Source organism: Belonocnema kinseyi, chromosome 7 (genome assembly GCF_010883055.1).
Source record: "Belonocnema kinseyi isolate 2016_QV_RU_SX_M_011 chromosome 7, B_treatae_v1, whole genome shotgun sequence".
In the NCBI taxonomy this organism is placed as follows: domain Eukaryota; kingdom Metazoa; phylum Arthropoda; class Insecta; order Hymenoptera; family Cynipidae; genus Belonocnema; species Belonocnema kinseyi.
In genome coordinates this window covers 41555880-41572718 of record NC_046663.1, presented here as the reverse complement: position 1 = coordinate 41572718, position 16839 = coordinate 41555880, and the positions used below count along the sequence as shown (strand labels likewise).

Genomic DNA, 16839 nt, shown 5'->3' with positions numbered 1-16839 from the left:
TCCCCGTTTTTACCTGATTGATAGAAGTGTACACAATCGTTGTAAGCCGGAAATGGCCTGAACCTTTACGTCTAACATCGGAGATGCCCATCTTCCACTATTTAAGGTACACATTCCTTCCACAAAGTTCAGTGTCCATTTAGGAGGCAAACTGTGTATCTGAAGGGCCAGTGAAGACTCGAAAGAAAAAGTGAAAAAAATTTCAAAATTTTTTTTTTTTAACCACCATGAATCCTCTACAATTATTGATCCTCTTTTTGATAGTGAGTGTTGAGTACGGACTCGCCAGACATGTACTACCGGAAATCCGAATTATACCAACGGGTTTAATTCCACAGATTTGTGTCACAGCAAATAGAGAACTTCCACCCTGTGGTATCGGAAAATTTAAGAAAACTCAACACGATTATGAAGAAAAGATTGAAAGAATAAGACAAAGTTATGTGGACATGATTATTGATTTTAAGGACACCAAGGATGTGAGTTTCGAAAATTTTGGTCCAAGCAGAGTTTATTTGGAAAGTTTTGAGTCTTTGGACAAGCAACTGCAGGTGCAAGAAGCAGAGTTGAATTCATCGGAGATAAAAATTCCGAAAATTGAAAACAAATCTACAACCAACATGGTCAGAGTCATCAGATCGTTAAAGAAAACAGTCATCACAGCTACTGAATGTATTCCGCTTGGAGTAGAATTCTGCGATAATTTCCCCAGGCCTTCTGTTCATCAAGACACCGAGATTTCGCAAATTCAAAAAAGGAGCCTTCCATCAGTTCCAGAATTTTTTAGTGATTTTTGGAATCCTGAATCAAAGGAAAACAATCAAAATCAGTCAAATGGTGAAGCAGAAGGGCTTGTTGAAATCATACCTCAAAACAGAGAAGATTTTTTTAGAAGAGTGGACAAGCGAAGCATTTCGGAAGATTTGAATCGCGTGGATATTGGAAAAGTAAATTATGGTATAATTTATGAAATAATATCACCCAGAAACTCCCAGTTTTCGGAACCGAAGAAAAACGTTGAGGAAGTGTCAGAACCGGAAACAGACAATAGCTCACCGGGTATTTTAACGGTGCACAAGAAGCTAGAGGTAATTAAAAGAAATTATTAAATGATACAAAAAATGTTAATGAAAATTTTACAAAAATTATACAAAAACAAATGATAAATGAAGTAACTTATGTTTACTTTTACAGCTACATTTTTGGGGTGACTAAAACATTTTGCCAAATATACATATATACACAAGGGTGATGCAATTTTTTTTAAACACCAACAACCCTTCGAAAAACAACAAATTGTCAACAACTTTTTATAAATTAAAGTTTATTCACGTCTTTAGGACTGTTCAGCGAATAATTTCCTACCAATAAATTTCGTATTTTACCCCTCCCCCAAACCCCTTGTACTGTGCCCGGAAGCTGCCGCAATAAATCGAAAATAGGGGTTTAGGGGCCGTCCATAGACTCCGTTACCAATAGGGAGGAGGGGGGGGGGCAAATATTGGTAATGAAAGTTACAAGGGGGGGGGGGTATTGGAAGTAACGTTTGGTTACAAATTCTACAGTTAGGTTTAAAATTAAATTATTTTGTTGAAAATGTATGTAACAGTTTTTGTTAAAAGTCTTCTTTTTTCAAAAAAACCAACTACTTGGTTGGAGGTTTAATTTCTTTGTTAAAGATTCTTTTTTGACTGAAAATTATTTTTTTTATTGAAAATTCAACTAATCCATTTTGAATTTAGAATTTATCATTTTTAGTTTACAATTTGGCTATTTTGTTGTAAATTTATTGTTTTTAGTTGAGCATTCATGTATTTTTTCTTAAATTTCTTTCTTTGATAGAGGATTTATTTGTTTTGTCGAAATATATATTTTTTAATTGATGTGAATTAATTTTTTCTAATGAAAATGTAATTATTACATTTTCGCTTAAAAATTAATATTTTTAATCAGTAATGCATGTTTTTGATTTGAAAAATTCTACTACATGTTTAAAGCTTAGTATATTTTGTTGGAAATCCGTCTTTTTGGTGAAAAATTCGCGTTATTTTGTTTGAAAATTTAACTTGTACCTGTTTAATTTCAAGGAAAATCTTTTTTTGTCTGAAATATCAACTATTATAAGTTTTGTTGAAAATTCTTTTTGTTTTTTTGTTGTTGAAAAATAAACTATTTATGTAAAACTACTTTCTAAAAAATGCATTTTTTGCTTGAAGATTCAAAATTTTCTTTAAACATCAGCTATTTCTTTGTAAATTACCATTTTTATTTGCATTTAATATTTTTTTATTGAAAATTCAACAATTTCGTGGATTTTTTTTTAATTCATAGTTAAAAAATTAAACTATTTGTTTAAAAATTGAACTTTTTGATAGAAAATGAAATTTTTTTTTAAAAACCAGATTCTGCTTCAAAATTTAAGAATCTTGTTAAAAAGTTTATTTTTTTAATAAAAATGTAACTGTATGGTTAAAAATCACTCTTTTTATTCACAATTGAACTATTGTGTACAAAATTCTTATTTTTCAATTGAATTTAATGATTTTTTGTTTGAAATTTAAATCTTTTTTCGAAAAAGAAATATTTGGTTTAAAAAAAAAATTCTTTGCACAAAAATTAATTTTTTAATTGAAGTTTCATCATTTTAATTAAAATTCAACTATTTTGTTGTAAATCCCTTTTTTTATTTGAATTCCTTATTTCTGGATTGAAAATTCAACTACTTTGTAAAAAGTTTTGCCTTTTTTACTTGAAAATTCCATAATTTTGGAGAAAATTAAACTATTTGGTTTAAAGTTAAATTATTTATTTCAATATTTATTTGTTTGATAAAAAATTTAATTTTGTTCGAAAAATAATATTTGGCTTTAAAATTCCACAATTTGGTTGAAAATTAGGCTTTTTTGGTTATAAATAAATCAATCTTCTGGGTAGAAAATTCACCTTTTAGTTAAAAATTTAACTAATTGGTTAGAAATTCATATTTTTTGTTCAAAATTCAACCATTTTATTAAAAAATATGTTTTTTTTTGTTCAATTCAACTGGTTGAAAATTAATTTTTTTAAATTGAAAATTATTTTTTACTCTAGTATTTAACAATTCCAAAAACTTTTTTTTATTAAAAATTTCAATATTTGGCTGACAATATATTTTGTTGATAATTCGTTTTTTTTTTGTAGAAAATGAATATTCTTGATTGAAAATTCATCTAATTTAAAAATTCATCTACTGGATTTATAATTCATGTATTTTATTGAAATGTTTATTATTTGATTGTTTTGTTACTGTTTTGTTGAAAATTCGTCCTTTTGGATTGAATTATGATAAAATTTGATAAAATACAACTTTGAAAGCATTTTTAAACTCATAGTCAATTGTTAAAATAAGAATTATTTATTTTTACAGACTTTTTCCCTTTGTTAATCATAAGTTTATTTAAATGATTTTAAAAAAATGAATACAGTTTCACGTACTTTCAAAATTTTTAAATAATTATGGCCGTATTTCAAAAATGTTTAAAGTTTTTAAAACTATTTGAAATTATTTTAAAGGATTTTATGGGATTTAAGAGAAATTTAAAGGACTTCCTGAGTTTCTAGAAGATTTCAAGGCATTTCAAGACATTTTTCTTTTTCTTCTCTCACCTTCTTGGGTTCAAAATAGTTCAAGATTGATTAAACCCTTATTTCATGTTATACCCGGAAAGTTCCCTCAAAAATCGAAAATAGCCTCGAAAATAGCAGTTTCATACCATATATATATGCTAAAGATTACTTTTTCGAATCAAATTGTTTTGGGCATAAATTATTATTGTTCGGTATAATACAACTTGCCAAGTATTTTAAAATTCATTTGAAAATGTTTCAGCAATTATTTATTTTTAAAAACTTTTTCCCTTAGAAAATTGTAAAAAGTTACTATTTTTCAGGATAAATGATACAATTCATAAATGTTATATTTTTATGTTATCATATTTTTCTATTGCTTAAGAAATTTAGATTGTTAAAATTTTTTTCTTATAAAAACAATAAAATTTATAATAGTATTTTTTGAAAATAATAATGCAATAAAAGATTATTATTGAAACAAATATTTTTTTCTTAGGAACATTTTGAAATGTAATTTAAACGAAGAAATATAAATCTTTACGATTTATTGGAGGGGGGCGTTTTTTGAAACCAATAATAATTGTTTGAAAAAATCAAAATTAGTTAAAAAATTATTCCCAAGTTGAACAGTTCTTAAAACGTGAGTAAACTTTAATTTATAAAAAGTTGATAAAATTTAGTTGCTTTTCCCATTTTCTTAACAAGGGTATTTCTTTCTTGGGGAACCTCACAAAATGGAAGGGATCGTTGGTTTTCAGCATCAACAAAATTTTGTAATACATTTTTCAATCACCCTAATGCACACGAAAAAGAAATTAGCATTGAATCAATAAGGTTTTGGCAACATTGAAAATTCAAAATATTTTTTTTAACTTGGATCACCCCTTCAAATTTCTACTTTTAGAAAATAATCCTACACTTTTTTTTAAATAAAAAATTCTAACCTGTTTCTAAAGATATAAATATATGATTTTATTAAATTTTTAATAAATTATTATTTGCTTAAAAAAGAAGGTATTTTGAACTTTTTTGTATTCTCTTTTCACATTACTATTTGAGAGAAGGCAAAAAATAATTTATTACGAAATAAACAAATGTTGAATAAGTTTTTAAAAAAACTTACCATTAACAGGTTACATTTTCTAAAAATCGTAAATATTTTGTTAAATTATAGCTTATAAGCAAAACACTATACCATAATCTTAACTTTTTTCAAGGGTTAATCTAGGGGCTATAAAATAATTTAATTATGAAAGCTGCGGATACAAAAAATGCAAAATTGAAAAGCGCAAATGTAACCACTTTTGAAAAAATTCGTGAAATTCTATAGCAATTTTTTTCTTTTTTTAAGTTAGAATTTATAATTAACATCTTTTATTTTTTATTTTTTCAGCTATACGACATGCTTGCATTCTTGGAACAAAAGTTTGGAGTAAAAAAATATGAAGAAGAAGAACGACCAGAAAACTGATTAATTCAAAATTTTGCGCTTGTCTTTGACTGAACTTTGACTGAACTTTGACTATTCTTAATAATAATTATAAAAATGATAGCTTGCTATTCTTAGATAGCGGATAATTGTTATTCGGGATCGAAACAATATCGTGTAAATTTTTTAACATTAATTTAATTTCTCATAAAAATATTAATGTCTTAGTACCTAACCTGCACAATTATAATATTACAGTCGCATCATCATCATCATTATCATCATTTTCATCATTATTTATCTTCATTTCTATTGTAAGGCAAAGTTTTGTTAATGTCCATAAATGCATTGATTTATTAATATTATTATTATTATTAAAATGCACAATTAATTTAATTTGTGTAACATGTATAAAATAAAATATATTTTCCAACCAAATTTTTGTTGGGTAAATATTTATAAAGCAGATCAGGCGAAATTATTTATTTGAATTTTTAAACTTGTTTCTTCTTCCTAATGAAGAAATGATTAAAATAAAAAATTAATTTCACGCACGAGTAAAACTTTTACTTTTAAATTGAAAAAAAGAGTTTTCAATTGGATACATTTATTTTTATTTCATAAAGTTTATTAATTTTAGTTAATATAAGAAACTTAGTAACTGACTCTGTAAAATAGAATGTTTCTGTAATTTTTTATTCAAATAACTCATTAGTTATTAATACAGTGAGCACTCACTTATGGCAAGGGTCGAAAAACGTAAGTATTCGGATATTCCAAGTCCGCAAAGGCTCCAAGCCACTACCGCGAGTCGTGGGGTAATTTTTTCAAGCGACGTTCATTAGCTGCCCATGCTTTGTGAGGATGTGCGCACATAAACATGTCAGCCACTGACGCGGGCGAGACCGTACAGGGACAGTAGTGAGAGGTGAGGGAGCTTCGCCACTTGGAATATTCGAGCGGGAGAGAATTACAATTAGAATAGGTATGCCTAGGAATAAGTGAACCTTGAAATAATGGCACCTTGAAATAATGGCACCTTGAAATAATGGCACCTTGAAATAATTGAACCTTGAAATAATTGAACCTGGAAATAAGTGAGAGTTCACTGTACATTTCAAAATGTTATTCCAGTCGAAGTACTTCAAATCTATCGAAAATTTTTAATATCTTCAGTAATCAAGCCCAGAAAAAATAGTTATTATGAAAACATATTAGATAAATTATGTATATAATATTATAAACTATAATGATTACTAACACAGCAGTAGAAAATATAAGAAATCTTCTTTAGACATGATTACTTAATAAAGAAAATATTTCTAAAAATTGATTGACATTCAGAATTATTTCCATTAAGAATATTTTTCCGGTCAGATTGACATTGACTGTATATTCGGCCAGAGTAAAAATGCTAAAATAATATAATAATAATTTCTTCATTTTGCTTAATTTAGACGTTCTTCTAAATGTTCTAAAAAAAAAACATTATTGTATTGAGTAAAATATACACATTTTGGAAAAAATTGATTATGTTAAACCTGAAATTTCTTCAGCTAGAACCAAGGAAGCACGTTATCAGTTTTTTTTTCGGATACAATATCTCTTAGTGTTTTCGGAATTTTCAAATTTTAAGTTTGAAATATTCAAATTTAAAAAAATGGTAACAAACTGAATTCAAAAACATGTTTTGGGCACATTTAAAACAATTTTTAAGAAACAACCAAATTGTTTCTCAATCTATAATATTGTGTTAGTGTGCATAATACAAAATTGTGCATACAAAAAATATTCCATAAGTTTTTACCAATATATTTTTTTTTTAATATTCATTTCCAAAAACAAAACAACCGACATTAACAGATTTCAAAAAATTAAGTACTTGTTTTGTATGCCAACCCAGCTGTGCCGGATTTAAGGAATAAAAATCCATAATTTTATTTTAAAAATCTAAAATTTTAATTATTTGTTAATTTATTTTGTGTATAATAATTTAATCTACAAATAAAAGATATAATCATAATCAATTTACCTGCATAACATGCCTTCTTTTCAAAAATCTCGTAATATTTCATTATTTTCAGATTTTCTGGGGCAAAGTCTAATTCTTATAAACCTCAAATCAATAAATTAATTTTTAAAACCTTTGCAAACTATCTTAAATACCCATAAAATAAAAGTTATGTGGACAAATACATTTTCATTCTACGCTATTTATTAATTTTGGAGGTTTTTAAAAAATGATGTTATTTTTCTTTTTTATTTTAAATTACTACTTAAAAACAAAGTCGATATTTTTTTAACTTTTCAGAAATACCATTTTTTAAAAGATTTTCATATTCATCAAATATATCACAGTTATTGAACATATTTTTATCTTTTATTTATCAGGTTACATACAAATTAATAATCGGAAATTTGGTTTGGGATTGGCAATGCTTATCTCATTCAAATCCAGAGTTTACAATAATAAAAAATTAATAAAAGTTTCGGTTCATAAACAGATTCATAATTTAGGTTTCTTACGGAACCAACTAAGAATGTTTTTCAAATTACTTTTTCCTATGATTATTTGTAAAATCACAATAATTATTGATTATTTTTTAAATTTTCATATACAAATTTAGAGTTTCGATGCCTTTTTGCTACGAAACTTTGCAAATTTATTACAATCATTAACGATTTAAACCACTTTCATAAAACAAATTCAAAGTTTTACTATCTTTCAACGAATAGGCTTAATTATTTTACGGAATGAAGTAATAATATATTTCCGAAAACTTGTGGCCACGGTGCTTTCCAAACTGCGAAAAATTATTAATTATATTAACAATTTTTATGTAAAAAAAGTATTATACGAAGAGTCATTAAATATACATTTCTTAGTCGGTTGTATAAACCAAAAAAGTGTACATTCGTTGAAAAATAAGTAAACTATGTAGTTATTCATAAATATTTTTTAAATAATTAAAAATTGTTGTCAATTTGAAAACTGTCATAGCTACAAGTCATCGCAAAATTCTTAGCTGATTTAAAAAAAAATTAAGCGTATTCATTTAAAAAATCTAAACTCTGTATTTGTTTATCAAATTTTATTAAATTATTAACAAACCTCAATTCGAGAATTTTTATCACGACAAGTAATCGCACAGCCATTCTTAGATGATTTTTAAACAGGAATGAAGTTGATTAGTTTGAAAATAGCCAAACTCTGAATTTGTTTATGAAAATTGTTTAAATAATTCACAATTCTTGTGAACTTATAAACCGTCATGACAAAGAGTCATCGCAAATATATACTAATCAGATTTGTAAACTAAAATTAATGGCATTTGTTGAAAAGTATCCAAACTAAAAATATGCTTATGTAAATTGTTTAAATAATTAATTTTATGTGTGAATTTGCAACACATCATAACAAAGAGTCATTGCAAATACATGCTTAGTGAATTTCGTAAAAAACTGAGAATATTCGTTGAAAAATATCCAAGCTTTGAATTTATTTATGAACATTGTTTAAATAATTAATACTTCTTATGAATTTATAGAGCGTTATATTATAAAAGAGTCATCACAAATACATTCTTATTAGATTTTCAAACTTAAATTAAGCATATTCGTTGAAAAATAGTCAAACTTGGAATTTGGGTATGAAAGTTGTTTAAATAAAAAATAATTTGGGTAAATTTATAAAAAAAAAATAATAAACAGTCTTTGGAAAGATTTTTTTAATAGATTTCGTATAAAATTGAGTATTTTCTTCAAAAAACATCCAAACTATGAATTTATTTATCAAAATTGTGTAAAACAATTCAGAAATATCGATGATTTCCAATAAACCACATTTTATACAAAAACACTTAGTTTCAATGAGCTGAATGTTGCCAATCTCGAAAAATAACTTTCCTTCATCAATTTGTTCATAACGTAATAAAAATTTTTTATAATTACTCTCACGCTACGTTCACTATTAACCGATAATTCAACCACAAGTATAAGACCTTTCTTGATACACCTGAAAATTTTCCCAAAAATTTTACTTTTGAAAATTTAAGTAAAATGTAAACTTTATTGTTAAAAAAACCAAATGTGGGTGATTTAGCTGTTTAAGCCAGATTTATCTAAAATTCAGGCTAAAGACGGTATGTTTTCAACGTGAATTATTCTATTTAATAATTGATGAGTTTCTAATGGTTTTCAACCAAATTTTAATTGTTTCAACAATTACTTTTGTTTAAACAATTTTTTCCTCTCAGCAAATCGTACAAAGTTATTATTTTCGAGATAAATTATACAGTTGTTAAACTTCCAAGGGTAATGTATCTTGCATAACATATTTGGTTATTATTTAAACAATTTTCATGTGTTTTAACCATTTTTCCTTTTCAAATCATGAAAAGTTATCTTTTTCCAAAATTAATGACTCAATTGGCGGATTTTTATAGTAATATATATTTTTTAATGGTGATTAGATTAATTTTAAACAATATTTATTTGTTTAAAGAATGGTTTCCTTTTAAATTTTGAAATTTTACTAATTTCTTAAATTAATGACGTAGTCAATGAGTATTGATACTGATATTTTTGTGAAAAACAGTTTGCTTTTTCAAAAATTTTAAATTTTCACGTTTTACAGGAGATAAAATTGTTTAAATAAATTAAAATTATTTCAATAATTATTCGCAAGTATTTTAAAGAAAAAAATAATACACTTAGCATTCGTTAATTGTATAATTGGTTCCAGAAAATACTAACTTTTCCGATTTAGTGAAGAAATTACATAAATATGAATTATTTAAACAATTGCAAAGTATTTTGAACAACAAATATAATTTTTGAAATTGATCAACTATATTATTTATCCAAACAAATAGAATCGTTTCACGATTAACTGGAAAAATATATTATTTAAATAATTAAAAATCAGTTAAAAATACTTTAAAGCTTATTACTTATAGAATAAAAATAATTGATGTTGAAAAACTTAAAAACAATAACATCTTTAGCATTAATTTTTACATAAAACTGATATTTTGCATTTATTGCATAATATTTTCGTGCGCAGTACCAGCGTTTCATGGGGGTTAAATAAAAGTCTATTGGACTGAAATTATTCTTTAAACAATCCTTAAAACGTGACTAAACTTTAATTAACAAAAAGTTGATAACAAGTACTTTTTTCGATTTTTTTTAAAAACTGAAATTATCCCATTTAAAACTCATTGTTAATTAGGCTATTTAAAAAACAATATGTAATTTATTTTTTCGGAAAACGAACAAATCATAGGAGGGTGGTTTCGAGAACCAAAAATCGAAAGACGAAATTTCAGACCACCCTAGTGGCTCTCCCAGGTTTGCCTATCTTTGTCTACAATGGGTAAACCGGTACTACAACCCACAAAAGACTTTTCCCTCAGGTCAAAATACTCCATTAATTTGAGCATCTTCACTCAATATGAAATATACTAATATTATATATTTATTTAATATTTATATATAATTTTTTTATTTAATATTATATTTAATATATTGTAGATTCTAAACAAATTCCACCAATCAGGCCAAAATGGGCATTGTCCATTTGGTCATGATTGGTGGGACCATGCAAGCTGCAAGGTGCTTCAAAGGAAATGACCTGAACCTTTACCTCTCCTTAAGAACGATATCTATCTTGTATTTAAGGGACACATTCCTTCGGAGAGCCTCAGTGTCCATTGAGAAGCCAAAGTGACTGTTCGAAAAGCGATATCGACAAAGGATTTCAAATTTCATACAAGACGAATATTCAAAGATGAAGAAGCTTCTAACTTTATTCATATTCTTCGTAGTGCTAAAAAGTGTTGTGTCTACATTTAATTTTAACCCTAGCAACAATTTTCTGAATGATCAAACAAATAAATATTCTGGAACCAATGATCAGGAAGAAGAATCATCTGGAAGTGCCATTATTCAAATAATAGACAGCTTTATGGACGATCAGGAATTAGTAGCTGCATTTCTGGAACCAGAAAATTTAGTTAAAATGCCAGGTTTATTGATAAAACTCGAACATACATTATTTCGTGCTATTAGAGACAGGATTAGAACTAGGCTTCAAAAAAATCACTCAAAACATCCTTTATTCTCAGGAAATCGGAAATTTCAGCATCCTCTTTTTGCTCGAAGATTTGACCAATTTAACAAAAGACACAAGAGGAACATTCCTGAGATGGTTAATTATTTCAGTAGTTTTTTGTTTCCTAAAACAATGAAAGAAACTAATTTTGGATCATCTACTTCTGAACCATCTACTTTTAAATTATCTACTGATAAACTAACTACTCCTGAACAAACTACTCCTGAACCAACTACTCCTGAACAAAGCACTCCGGAACCAACTACTCAGAAAACAACTAATTTTGAACTAACTACAATTGAAAGTTTAGAAGAGGGACTAGCTAAAGTTCTTCCTCTCAAACATGAAGATACTGCCAATGGTGTTGATGAAATGAGTAATCTTCTTCGGATAGATGATGAAGGGTTAAAAAATGCTATAAGAGATGCGATAAAACCGGAAGACGGTGACAAACGGACAAAGATGTACAATTTTAATATCCCGGAAATGAAGACGGATGTAGTCTATATTCAGAAATTGGAAGGTACATCTGAGGATAATACGATTGCTTTCCTGAAACAGTTGGAGACCAATGAAATACAGGTAATTCGAAATCAATTTTTATACGTATTTTTATATTTAAATTTTGAATATTTAATTTAGAGTTCCCCTGTTTGACAACTAATGTTGTATTAAAAATGTCTGATTATGCTTTTCAAAATTAATTATTATTAAAGAACTGTGCAATCTGAAATCTTCTAACTTTTGTTTTATAACAAACAAACAAAATATTTGATGAACTTGGGGGCGACTTGAATATTTAGGTAAATATTTTTTTTTTTAAGTTTTGTTTAAACAGCTGTTTAATCTTACCCATTTCTTAGTAAAAACTTACATTTTTTAATACATTTTTTTAAATAACCAAACTGGGCAAATTCGTCGAAAATGCTATAAAGTACATTTTATTAATTTTTTTTTATTAAAGTAATCAGTTAAAGTTTTAATTAAATCGAGAAACAAACTTTTTTGAGAGATTCTTGAATAAATATATTCCAGGAAATAGATGTTTATATTTTCTGAAAATACTGTAAGCATGGGAAACATGGTGCCTCAAAATAAATATTAGGGTTGGTACAGGTTAGTTAGGCAATTCCAGAAATTCAGAGAAATGTGGACAAACTGAAATTAAAATTAATTTGATTGTTTTGTTGAAAAGTTATTCTTTTTTATTGAAAATTTAAAAATTCTGTTCAAAAGTTATTATTTTTTATTCTAAATTCAACTACTTTGTTAAATACCTTCTTTTTTAGAAAATCAATTTTGCTGCTTGAAAATGTAATCTTCATTGTTAGAAAATTACTCTTTTGGGTTAAATATTTATTTATTTGGTTAAAAATTTTTTTAATTTAACTATTCTATTTTTCCGTAAAAATCATGTCTTTGGATGAAATTTCGTTTTTACTTTAAAATTGATTATTTTAAAATTAAAAATCAATTTATTTCGTTGAAAACTCGTCTTTCTTTGGTTTCAAATGTAATAATTTTGGTTGAAAATTCTTATTTTTTATTAACAACTCAAGATTTCGCATTTTATTTTTGTTCTTTATTGATTAAAAAACCTTTTTTGGTTGACAATTGAACTATTGTTGAAAGTATCTTTTTTTAAAATTATTCTCTTTTGAATTGTTTTGTTAACAATTCTATTTGGCTTAGTTGAAAATTAACTTTCCTAATTGATAATTTTCTTTGCGTTACTATTATTTTTCGCATATTAAATTTACGAAACTTGTAACTTGATTTTCTTAAATTTCCGAAATTCAATAAAAATAGCTATATTTAAATAAACAATTATGACTTCAATCATTGTTCTATTATTTACGTTGGACTGTACACTTAGAATATCCTTAAGGAAAACATGATTAAGGTTTTTTTTATATTAGTTATTAATGAACACTTAAAATTTGAATATTGAACAATTTTTTATACTTAATTTCATTATTTACATCTAAAAATATTTCATATTTATTTATAGATTTGAAATAAATATTATTAATAAGTTATGCTCAATATAAATGAATTTATTATTTATTGATCCTTACACATTCCTGGTAATTTTCCAAGAATTGTTTTCAAACAAATTCTCTACCTTGTGACATAAAATGTTAAATCTTAGATCTTATAATTTTGAAAAAGAAATTCTAGTTAATATTTATATAACAATAATATTAATTGGAGATATTGTTTATTTATTTCATTTTTATTTACAAAAGTATTTTCTCGTAATATTCAGTTTATATTTTAGAAGGTTTAAATATTTTCAAAGTTAGATGCTGTACTTATTTAAAAATTTTCATGAAATTTATTATAATAAAATTTTTTCGTAAATTCCGAAAATCATAAGAATTTTTTATATTATAATAAAAAATAATTGTACAGCAAATAAACAATTCTATAAAGAAATGATCATCTTGATCTTGATCATCAATGAATTTTTTTATAAGAATTAAATAAAAATGGCAAGTTTCTCCTAAACACAGAGAGAAAAACAAACCTGAAAATAAATATTATTAAGTATCTTATTTTTATCTTAATTTTTTGTTTCAAAAGTTCTTCCTTAATTCTCTTTAAAAATTAGTTACAAGTGACAAAAGGAATATTTTTCTCGATTTTAAAATTTACTTATAACAGTGGTCATTTTTGAACTTGAGATAATTATTATACATTGGGGTGGGCCTCATTTTTAACATTAAATTGTTTATTTCTCCTCCCCTAGTTTCGTTCGAATTCGCAAAAAAAAATCTCCAAATTTGAGTAAAATCGGTTAATGATGACATTAAAAAAATATCTTTTGCAACACAAATAAGGAATAAATACGCTTTTACTTTGTTCTAATTTTTTAAATAATTTTTAATTGCGTACGCAACTTTAATTTTAGTGGGCAGTTGATTTCTTCTAGAAGTTGCAAAATAGCTGTATATATTACAGGTGCTGTGAGTTTTATAATAATTAGTAGTTTAAGATTAAAATTTTTTTAAGCTGAAAATTCAATTGATTGGCTGCAACTTGAACTAGTTGGTTAAAAATGTATTTGTTCAATTAAAGATGAATCTTTTTGGTTAAGATTCATCTCTTTAATTGAAAACTCGTTTTTTTGTTGTGAAAAATTAACAATTCCAGTTTTATTGAAAACTTATTTATTTGGTAGAAAATTAGTCTTTTTCATTGAAATCAGCTGTCTTTAATTAATTTTTAGTTGATAATTGAACTTATCAATAATTTATATAGTGTATTAAAAATGTTGTGTTTCTGGTAGGAAATTATAATGACCTGGGTTGAAAATTCATCTATTTGGTTGAATTTTTTTTTTTTATTGTTGAATTTACTTTTGTGGTTAAAGATTTATCTTCGTGGTTAAAAATTCATCGTTTTGGTTGAAAATTTATTTATTTTGTTAAAAATCTTTGTTGGTGTTGAATTTAACTGTCTATAATTTAAAATTAACATCTTAGGTTGGCAATTCAACTGGTTAGTTACAAGTTAAACTGTAGCTCGTTAAAAATGTAATTTTTTAGGCCAAGATACATTATGTTTGTTGACAAATAATTGTTCTGTGTGTGAAAATTTAGCTATTTTATTTTCGTTGAAAATCGATATTTTTTATTGAAAATTCGTCGTTTTTGGTCGAGTTCAACTGTCTTTCATAATTTTTTAGTTGATAATCCAACCAAACAATTAAAGATAAATGTACTTAGTTAAAAATTTTAATGATCTTAACACAAAATTCATCATTTTTTGCAAAAATACATGCATCTTATTTTTGGTTGCAAATTCATTCATTTGTTAAAATATTTTGTTTTTTAATTTTACTGCTTATTATTTAAAGTTAACATATTTTTAAGTTAAAAATTCAACTAAAAGGTTGAAAGTTGAACCAGTTTCTAAATTAAAAATCGATATTTTTTAGTTGAAAATACATTTTTTTATTGAATTATTTAAACAATTTTGATGACAAAATTAAAACTTTGGCCTTTATCCTACGAATCAATTTCTTTTGGAAGTCAACTAAGAATGTCTATCCGATGATTCTTTTCTAGGTTGCTTTGTAAATTTACAAGAACAATTAATTATTTAAACAATTTTTATTAAAAAATTTAAAGTTTGGCCTTTTTTCTACGAGTCAATTTGTTCACGGTGTCAAGTAAAAATGTCTATCGGATGACTCTTTTCTATATTGCTCTATAAATTTACAAGTAATATTAATTATTTAAACAATTACAATTATTTAAACAATTTTAATTATTTAAACAATTTTAATTTAAAAATTTAAAGTTTGGCCTTTATCCTACGAATCAATTTGTTTTCAAAGTCAACTAAGAATGTTTGTCAGATGAATTTTTCTTCTATTTTGCTTTGTAAATTTACAAGCACAATTAATTATTTAAAAAATTTTAATGAAAAAATTAAAAGTTTGGCCTTTCTTCTGCAAATCAATTTGTTCACAATGTCAACTAAAAATGTCTATCCGATGACTTTTTTTCTATGCTGCTTTGTAAATTTACAAGAATTATTAATTATTTAAACAATTTTAATTTGAAAATTTAAAGTTTGGCCTTTTTTCTACGGGTCAATTTGTTTTCGAAGCCAACTAAGAATGTCTATCCGAGGATTCTTTTCTATATTGCTTTGCAAATTTACAAGAACTATTAATTATTTAAACAATTCTAATTAAAAATTAAATGTTTGCCCTTTTTTCTGCAAGTAAATCATTTTACTAAGACAACCAAGATTGTCTATCCGATGACTGATTTCTATTTTGTTTTGTAAATTTACAAGATATATTAGTTATTTAAACAATTTTAATTAGAAAATTAAGAATTATCCCTTTTTTTACAAGTAAATTTGTTTACGGAGTCAACTAAAAATCTTCTATCCGATGACTCTTTTCTATATTGCTTTACAAATTTACAAAAACTATTAATTATTTAAACAGTTTTAATTTTAAAATTTTAAGTTTGGCCTTTATCCTACGAACCAATTTGTTTTCGAAGTCAACTAAGAATGTTTTTCGATTATCATTTTCCACGTTACTTTGTAAATTTATATTAATTATTAGTCATTCAAACAATTTTCATAAACATATTGGGAGCTGGGGTATTATTAAAATTTCTTTACGAAGTTGACTAAGATTGTCTTTGTGACGACTCTTCTCTAAGTTATTTGTTAAATTTACCAGAATTATTAATTATTAATTATTCAAAGAAGTTTCATAAAAAGTTTAGAATTTGACTATTTTTAAACGAATAGGTTCAGTTTCTTTTTACTGAAGTTCAGATACAATGCAGCTAAATACGATTTACATAGTTTACATAGCTATATAGTTTATTCGAAGTACTCGCAATTGCCTAAACATTTGGTCAGATAAGAGGAAAATTGCAGAAAACCACCTCCCGAGTTTTGCCGGGTTTTCAAAATTCGAGTACACAACCCTATTCTTTCGTCGTATATGGTAGCCATGCAAAGTCGTGAATAAATAAAAGTTATTAAAGTAAAAATGATAATCGTGGCATTTTCTTGAACTTAATTTCCAAATAGGGTAATTACAAGTAAATTATTGTGTCGTGCGCGTGGCGCGCGTAAGAGCTTCTAGTTTGGTTGAAAATTCGTCTTTCTTGGTAAAAAAATAACTTGCATGGTTGAACATTCATTA

General features: G+C 25.6%; 1 protein-coding gene across 1 annotated transcript in view; it reads left to right on the top strand.

Moving 5' to 3' along the window:
• Nucleotides 1-10735: 10735 nt before the first annotated feature.
• LOC117177376 overlaps nt 10736-16839 on the top strand; it is an 8118-nt gene continuing 2014 nt past the window's right edge. Inside the window, exon 1 of the mRNA XM_033368021.1 lies at nt 10736-11735. Coding sequence (XP_033223912.1) covers nt 10830-11735 — 906 coding nt within the window. The 5' untranslated portion in view covers nt 10736-10829. The remainder of the gene's footprint in view (nt 11736-16839) is intronic.